Here is an 8,730-nt window from a genome sequence, read left to right as displayed (position 1 = left end):
AAAAAGAGGTGTATTGTAACTTGTGTCAATATTCAAAACTTTCAACTAAAAATATAACTTGGGGGTATGTCCTTCAAAATTTGTATCATGCCGCTTTACCACGAAAAATATAAAACTAGATTACTCTATCAAAATATACAAAAACTAGTGGCAATTATTTCATACTAAAGGGAGAGCATGGCATTTGCATGACTCCAACATAGACAAGGTTTTAGCACAGTGATCCGTAAAATGTTGTACAGAACATATTTCCGCTATTCACAGAATGAAAGCATCCATTTAATCAGATATATTTTACTTTTTCTAGAAATATGGATGAATGGAAGTTTAACTCCTAAAGAAGCGCTATACGAAGCTTCTCGTAATTTGATTGATTTATTTTCTTCCTTTTCTACAAGCAGCAGCAGCAACAGAAGAAGAAGAAGTTTCGATGAAAATAAAAACATATTTACTCCACCCCTTTTAACCTTCAAAAAAGATTCACTAATCTAAAGAAAAACAAAAAAAGGAAATACATTGAATTGTATTTCTATTGATTAGAATTGCCTTCTAGAATGTATAATTATAATCAACGTCTGAAAAAAATAGTCTAAGTAGAGAAATGTAAATATATCCAGGTGAGAATGTGTTCAAAATGGAGAAGAAACTACAAATAATATAGCAGCTGATGCAGAATTTAGTTTTACAGCCCTGTCATAGTGTCATTTGATAGGAGCTAGTTGCAAAATCCAAAAGGAACTAGTCATTGTCAATCCATAAATGAGGTAATGCAAAAGAGATGGGTAAGGCTACACTAAAAAGGATGCTTGTATGTTTTCCTTTTTAAGATTCAGATACAAGTAGATACATTTGAGCGGCTCAAAAAGTATCCGGAGTGTATCTTTGAGAAAACTACCTTCAAGTAACAAGCAATTAAGCATCCATATCGCAAATTTTTTCTATATTTCAATTATCACACTAAGCTGCTAATTAAATTGGTGCTTCTGTATGTGATACCCACATATTTTCTTTTGTGGTACTGGAGCATTTAGTTCAAGCGCATCAGAGCATATGCCTACGCAATGGTTCTGAAGCAGTAAAACGGACGGGCATGTCTGAGAAAGGGTCGTTTGAAGAATCACCACGTTTTACTCGTTGAAAACCACTGACGATCTAAAATGCAACCTTGTCGCCCATACAGCATGGACACCCATTTTTGCCATTTACCCCCATCTCTCTGCATTCAGTTACATGGCAGCCATCATCCACCATACTTTCCAGCAAGTTAGAAGTAGAGGCAGCTGATAGCATCAGGCAATTGCAGTACGCGTCAATCCATCCTATAAAAACACCTACTCCTCCCTCCCACTTCCCCTCTCCTCTGTCCACTAGAATCCAACACAGCAACTTACATGTCCTGATGCCCAACCAGTGATCACGATTCACAGCAGCTGTTCTCCATCTTGTTCACAGATACTTTGGAATGTGCTAGCCTCTAAACCTCTCACCTTATATTCCTATTCCAATTCTAAATTGCCTCCAATGAAGACCACAGAACACTCCCATGCACATATAAGTACACCCCAAACCATGGCCTCCCTTGGGACACCACCCACTCACCATTGCAGAGAGCTGCACTGCTACTCCCTCAGGTATCCAGCAGGGAAGCAGGGTGAGGAAGAAGCAGGGGCGCTAATGGTGAAGTTCTCCAAGCAGTTCGAGGCCCAGCTCGTGCCGGAATGGAAGGAGGCCTTTGTGGACTACTGGCAGCTCAAGAAGGACGTCAAGAAGCTGCAGGCCATGGCTGGGGATGATGTCGTGGTGCCAGCAGCAGTGGCATCACCATGGTTGCGCCAGACACCACCGACCACGGCTCACTGGGTGATGAGGTTGCCGTTCCTCCAACCCCATGGACACCACAGGGAGCCTGCCGCCATTCAGGCATGCACTAGCTTTATTTGTGTACCAACTTGGCTAATTTGCTATTGTTTTATACACTAGCTACTCGAGAGTATCTTTCCACAGAACCATGTCTGCAGAATCTCTACAGAGCATAGCACCACAAAAGCAAGTGTAAGGTAGCCTAAGGCAACTAACATGCTCCACGTGCAATGCAGGTGCACAGGAAGCTGGTGATTGATGGGAGCGTCGACGGTGCAATCGCCGGGGAGGTGTACGAGACAGGGGTTGCAGATGGCGCCGGTTTTGCGGATGCAGAGGCGGCCAAGGCCTTTTTCCACAGGCTGGACCAGCAGTTGAACAAGGTGAACAGGTTCTATGAGAGGAAGGAGGGGGAGTTCATGGAGCGCGGCGAGTCGCTCCGGCGACAGCTGCAGATCCTCGTCGAGCTCAAGGCCGCCATCACCCAGCAGCAGCAGGCACGGCGGCATGGCGGGTCCTCGAAAGGGAGTGCCGACATGGATGATCTCTCCATTTCTTGCTCCATCCAGCTTGGTGAGAATAGTTGCATGTTGCTCAACCAATATATGCCCATTAAGCCAGCTGATGAAAGAATGTTACCTTTGGCTTCACTAAATAGGAAAGAATATTACAAATGACAATAAAATGGTGGGTATCTGGGCGTACATGGTCAGTCCTGCTGCTTTGCCTTGATGGACTGCACTACCAAAATGAGCTCTGCGTTAGTCTTTTTTGGTAATGCCACTGCAAATTGCCTTAATTCGAGATATGCCATCTGGAAGAAGGTCCTTCCAGCTGAACAAGGCATATTGCCTTAATCTGAGATATGCAAATTTACTAATGATGCACACTTTTGCAAACCTTTCCTTTTCAGGCCATCAGTAATGGCAAAAAGGTAAGGTTTTGTAGAGGCAATGGCATATCTCGGATTAGGCCTTTTGTGATGGGATATCTCATATTAAGGCAATTTGCAACGGGAAATAAATAATTATCGCAAAAGTGATGTAGATCAGGTTGGGCATCATTAGTAACATTCATGCAATACACTAATCCTGAGATGGCATCTTAAAAAATTACAGGAGACCAATCTCCAAGGGTCATTGCAGAGCAAGAAGAAGATGACCAAGAAAAACTTACCAAAGATGTAACTGCTAAAAGCACAGATGAAGAACTTGGTGAATCAGGGAGACTTGGGAGGACAAACGAAGAAGCTGCCCGCAAGCTGAGGACACTCTCAGGGAGGGTGGTCACCTGCCAGGGCAGGAACGTGAGGATCAACATCCCAGTCACGACGCCATCAAGGACCGTCACTGCCATACGCGAACTGCTGTTTGAGGATATGCTCAGCCAATCAAAGAAGACTGGAGCACATGGTAGTGATGCCAATGAGAAGTTGAGCATCAACAAGAGGAAGTTGCGACAGGCAGAGAAGATGATCAGAGGTGCTCTGATTGAGCTATACAAGGGACTGGGATACCTTAGAACTTACCGGTACGCATAGCTGATTTTGCTATATGGCTTGTACTTCAAATTCTGTTATGTGGATACTGACAAGGATGGCGCACTTGTTGAAGGAGCTTGAACATGATGGCCTTTGTGAAGATCCTGAAGAAATTCGACAAGGTTTCAGTTCATATCTCTTGCTCACTGATGCCATATCCTGAAATTTATCACATATAAGCACTTCTGACAAAAGAAGGTATATTTTTCATGTTTTAGGTTACAGACAAGGAAGTGCGTCAGATTTACCTCAAAGTAGTGGAGAGCTCCTACTTCAATAGCTCTGACAAGGTATTCTGCAACGGCAAAGCAATTCTGAGAAGCTTTCAATAAACGCATTCTATCTAAGCTCCAAAGTTCCTGACTGAAATTTTTGTTTTAACAGGCGGTCAGGCTAATGGATGATGTCGAGGAGCTGTTTGTGAGACATTTCACTGAAGGTGACAAAAGGAAAGCAAAGATGTATCTGAAGCCAAATCAGAGGGAAGAATCACACTCTACCACGTTTTTCATTGGTAATACTGCGTAATAAGGTTACCATTCCTTAATCATCATCGATTTCCAAATTTTAAACAGACCTATCAAACTTCCAGGGTTATTCACTGGTGGCTTCTTAGCACTATTCATCGGTTACTGTATCATGGCACGCGTTACTGGAATGTACACTCAGCAGTCGAACAAGGTGTACATGTCAACATCTTATCCTGTCCTTAGGTGAGTACCAAAAATGCCATTTCAGTTGCTGTTATGCAGTTCTTAAAAAGAAAAACTGCTACAGTTTGGACATTCAATTGCTGACACCATGTTATCTCAAACTGCAGCATGTTCAGCCTCTTCTTTCTGCATCTCTTCCTCTATGGATGCAACATTTTCATGTGGAGAAAGACACGCATAAACTACACATTCATATTTGAATTCGCGCCTACTAAAGAGCTCAAATACCGCGACGTTTTCTTGATATGCACAAGCTCCATGACAATTGTTGTTGGTGTAATGTTTGCGCACCTGACAATCATTGTTAAAGGAAATTCATCAAGTGCAGTCCAAGCAATACCAGGGTCCCTACTTTTGGTATGCCATCATTGTTATTGAAATTAACAAATGTGTTTGTGTTTACATTCCAAAATTTTTATGCCATTACAAGGCTGATGCTATGCTTCTCTATTCAGGTGTTCTTGTCAATATTGGTCTGCCCTTTCAACATCATCTACCGATCAAGTCGTTATCAATTCCTTAGAGTTATTAGAAACATCATTCTGACCCCCTTTTACAAGGTAAGTTTCTTAAGGGCAACTATTTAAGATGTCATCCAATTAAATTTTATATCAGAACAAGCTTGTAAAAAAATAATATATGCAGGTTGTCATGGTTGATTTCTTCATGGCTGATCAGCTCTGCAGCCAGGTAACAAATTAACAAAATGCTAAAGATTTTTCAAGTTCACTTACGCATACTAAGATATATCTACTCAAGCACAAAGATTATATCAGTATCAAAATTACTAATAAGCATGCAATGACTGCTGACAAACAGGTACCAGTGCTCAGGACCCTGGAGTATTTGGCATGTTACTACATAACAGGCAGCTACATGACACAAGACTATGGATACTGCACAAGAGTTAAACATTTTAGAGACCTGGCTTATGCAGTATCCTTCCTGCCTTACTACTGGAGAGCCATGCAGGTATATACTCCCTTAAAAAATTGTCATATGGTGATTTGGACATCGACATGCTCTCCAAAATGTATATTTGGACATAGAATTTATTTGTAATGTAATTTATGAAACTCAATAAAATATAATATGATCAAAGTACTTTAGGGGACACATCTTCTATACATATGATTCTCATATTTACCAATCATAAAAATATAATCTTATGAAAGTACTTTTGGGGACAGATCTTCTATAAATATTTAGAAACATCAACAGTCAAAGTGTCAAACTATATTAATTTCCAAAACAAGTTTCTTTGTGAACAGGATTGAACATGACTTAACATGCGATAGTACCCTTCTTTGCTGTTGTCCTACAGTGTGCAAGGAGATGGTTCGATGAAGGGGATATAAACCACATTGTCAACCTTGGGAAGTATGTGTCAGCAATGCTTGCTGCAGGAACAAAAGTGGCATATGAGAATAATAATGGTGCTGGATGGCTGTCACTTGTTATCATTGTATCAAGTATTGCAACTATCTACCAACTGTACTGGGACTTTGTCAAGGATTGGGGTCTTCTGCAGTTCAATTCCAAGAACACTTGGCTTCGTAATGATTTGATACTTAAACAAAAATACATTTATTTCTTATCCATGGTATGTTCTCAAATAATAAAGATTTGCATCAAGACTTTCAAAGTAAAGATAAACATTTCACTTACAGAGAATCAAATATTGTACAGGGTTTGAACCTTGTCTTGAGGCTTGCTTGGCTTCAGACTGTCATCCACCCTAACATTGGAAGCCTGGATTCTAGAGTAACCCTGTTCTTTTTAGCAGCACTTGAGGTGATTCGACGAGGTCACTGGAACTTCTACAGGTAAATTCTTTTAGCAAATCAACCTATACATGAGAACTTTTCAATATGATATATAAAAAATTCAAACTAAAAGAACTAAAAACTTTTATGTCAGGTTGGAGAATGAGCACCTAAACAATGCTGGGAAGTTCAGAGCTGTGAAGGTCGTTCCACTTCCTTTTCATGAGGTGGAAGACAACTAACAAAATAGGGCATCGTTGTAGGGGTTCAGAATACAAACAGTTCAGGTGTAACACCAACTAATGCTAGAAAGCGTGCACTATTACCATGATAAGATTTAACTTTGGTGTGAGGAATGAAGGGCTCCCACATGATCAGTATGGAGAAGTTGTATTCTACCAACAAATAGTTTACATAGAACGCAGGAGTTCCTAAAAGTTTCCAAGCAAGAATTGGTATTGATATCATATGAAATTGACAATTGTTAGTAAATCAGAACAATAGAAGCAGCAGCTCAGCTCTACAGTTGTATTTTAATCTTTTAGCATCTCAACCACTTTGTATTTCCCTTTGCTTCGGAAATGTAACAATATCCATTTAATGGAACTTCAATCATGAATAAATACCTGTAAAGAGGTTTCGAATCGTTTTCCAACTTGCAAAATGTGTAATTTCTTTATCAGCCACATACAGGTTAGAATAGAAATAAATATGACTGAGCTATTGTGATCTCGATAATGAACTTACACAACTTGAAGTTGGGGATTGTAAGAGCCTTCAAAATCCTGGTAAATGAACTTCCATCATGACATTTGATAAGTACAAGAATATACACACATATCTGTTCCAAGAGCATAGATAATAATGATTAATTTAGAAACCAGAAATAAATCAAAAACAGGTGGACTGTGCTCATACTAACCTCCCATTGTAGAGAAAAGAAGCCTTTGAAGCCTCAAAACAGCGTTCTTTGTTTTGTGTAAGAGTATGCATCTCTGTTTCAACATCATCGAAAACTTCAGCTGACAAGAAAGAAGAAAGCATCACCATATTTTCCAAAATTGTAGCACCATGGATAAAGTTTACAGTATTGGCAGCATCATAGAATATCGCACCTTCAAACATACACTGAATATTTACAACCTGTCCTGTGCCATAGAAAGATTTGCACCAAGACCATATCAGGTCAGTTCTATAGGATGCAAGACATTGACAACATGCTTTACTTGTACTAATGGATATCTTTGTTCAGTTTGTTGATTTCTTGTGATCGAGTCCACTATGCTTCACTGCAACTATGGTGACTAAATTCCCTCTAGTAACCAACGGTCTCCATATCGTATCCAGACCGTGCATAAGCTCAAAGCAGGGATTTCTTCGAAAATGCATGCCTTATACGGCAAAGCCAACAACCCCGGCACATCTTCCATGCACTGTCATCAAGGCACTCCCAAAAGTAGTGTCTACCTCAGTCCCTATCTTCAGCAAGCAGCCATGAACTTGCATTCCAACAGGTAGCAACTTTGCCCATCAACACCTTCAGGATGCAAGAAAACATCGCATTGGTAGGCCAAACCTTCAATTCCAGCATTTTTTCTTGAACAGCGCAATTGCTGTGCCATGGTTCCCTGACGAGCCGTGGTTGACCAGGCAGGCAATCATGCTCGTCCACATCCAGCACACAACGGTATGCCGCAGTGCTAGTGTGAAAGCCCACCACAATGGGTCCACCCACCTGCACTTAGCATACATGTCCGCCTTCGCCGCCACCGCCGCGACGCTCTCATCCTCCTCGTCGACGCCAAACTTGGCAGCGCAAGCGTGCACCTGCGCGCCCGCCACATTGCCTCTGGCGCGGGCGCACCCAGTGGACAGAGCCCCCAGCGTGAACGAGTCCGGGTGGTCCCAGCTTCCGCGCTCCGTGCTGCGAAGCATGCCGGCGAACAGCGCGAGGGCCTCCGCGAGGGCGCCGAGGCGAGCGGAGCCGGAGATGAGGGCGGACCAGGACACGGGGTTGCGGCGCAGCATTTCGTCGAACAGCGTGCGGGCGTCAGCGGGGAAGGGGTGTCGCAGGTAGCCGACGAGGAGACTGTTGCGGAGGAAGGTGAAGCCGTGAAGGCGATGCACCCGACCTTGATGGCCGCGCCGTGAACGGATTGTGGCCTTGTGGGTGGTGGCGGCCGCAGCCGCGGAGGAGGGCGGCGAGGTCGTAGTGCCTAAGTGCATTGGCGCCTTCATGGGCGGATCTGTCAGGCAAGTAGCAATGACCACCTTGAATTCTTCAGTTCGTCGGTACTGTACTCATCAGAAGCAGAGTCGTGAACTGAGGAAGTCGGCAGTCTTGGAGGCGGGTGCTCGACTTCATGTCAAGCCGTCCATCAAGCATCCGACGACCATGCGTTGCTTAGCGCTAAAACTCAGTTGCCAGACGTTAAACAGTGTTTAATTTACTGTTAATCTCTCGTTTACTTTTCGGACCGAGCCATTTGCTATTTAGGCTTGGTCCAGCATTGTAAAGGGCTATTCCTAAAAATAGATTCACATCAAATCCGGATAGAACTATTTACCATATTTAATTCGAATTCGGATACGAATATGAATATTACTGATATGAGAATTTGGATTCGCAATCGGATACCTACTTTATTTTAATGAATTACGTACAGACACAGACCCTCACATATGTGCACGCACACTTGCTCCTACAAATACACGCACGCAACCCTACCCATATGAGCACCTCCGAGAAACTAAGCCGGCAAATACTCGAGATTGATGAAGTCACCACTCGAGCCTCGTTGTCGACGAGTATGTTGCCTACTACTAAAATAATAGCGCTGGTTAAATCTGG

At 42.5% G+C, this 8,730-nt stretch overlaps 2 protein-coding genes across 14 annotated transcripts; one reads left to right on the top strand and one right to left on the bottom strand.

Annotated features, from left to right (window-relative positions):
• Positions 1-1,521: 1,521 nt before the first annotated feature.
• On the top strand, positions 1,522-6,525 carry LOC117852771 (phosphate transporter PHO1-3). The gene is made up of 14 exons (XM_034735016.2): positions 1,522-1,920; positions 2,097-2,433; positions 2,979-3,390; positions 3,474-3,522; positions 3,619-3,690; positions 3,785-3,914; positions 3,993-4,113; positions 4,221-4,470; positions 4,569-4,673; positions 4,759-4,803; positions 4,933-5,085; positions 5,438-5,716; positions 5,803-5,939; positions 6,034-6,525. The coding sequence occupies exons 1-14, from the start codon at positions 1,522-1,524 to the stop codon at positions 6,119-6,121; spliced, it is 2,577 nt and encodes an 858-aa protein (XP_034590907.1). The 3' UTR covers positions 6,122-6,525.
• LOC117852772 (putative pentatricopeptide repeat-containing protein At3g13770, mitochondrial) lies at positions 2,449-8,184 on the bottom strand. Of its 13 annotated transcripts, XM_072293152.1 has the most exons (13): positions 6,995-8,184; positions 6,802-6,901; positions 6,627-6,720; positions 6,506-6,534; positions 6,206-6,310; positions 6,050-6,117; positions 5,782-5,933; positions 5,415-5,513; positions 3,649-3,695; positions 3,389-3,559; positions 3,037-3,260; positions 2,566-2,596; positions 2,449-2,481 (listed from the first exon to the last, which is right to left on the bottom strand). In XM_072293152.1, exon 1 carries the CDS (start codon positions 8,115-8,117, stop codon positions 7,458-7,460), a length of 660 nt encoding a protein of 219 aa, XP_072149253.1. In that variant the 5' UTR covers positions 8,118-8,184; the 3' UTR covers positions 2,449-2,481; positions 2,566-2,596; positions 3,037-3,260; positions 3,389-3,559; positions 3,649-3,695; positions 5,415-5,513; positions 5,782-5,933; positions 6,050-6,117; positions 6,206-6,310; positions 6,506-6,534; positions 6,627-6,720; positions 6,802-6,901; positions 6,995-7,457. The 13 variants fall into 13 exon arrangements, with proteins under 13 accessions (XP_072149253.1, XP_072149252.1, XP_072149255.1 ...); XM_072293151.1 differs by having other exon boundaries at positions 5,782-5,962; positions 6,206-6,534; XM_072293154.1 differs by having other exon boundaries at positions 2,566-2,601; positions 6,206-6,534.
• Between the last annotated feature and the right edge of the window lie 546 nt (positions 8,185-8,730).

Source organism: Setaria viridis, chromosome 4 (genome assembly GCF_005286985.2).
Source record: "Setaria viridis chromosome 4, Setaria_viridis_v4.0, whole genome shotgun sequence".
In the NCBI taxonomy this organism is placed as follows: Eukaryota; Viridiplantae; Streptophyta; class Magnoliopsida; order Poales; family Poaceae; genus Setaria; species Setaria viridis.
This window is presented reverse-complemented; position numbering and strand designations above follow the sequence as displayed.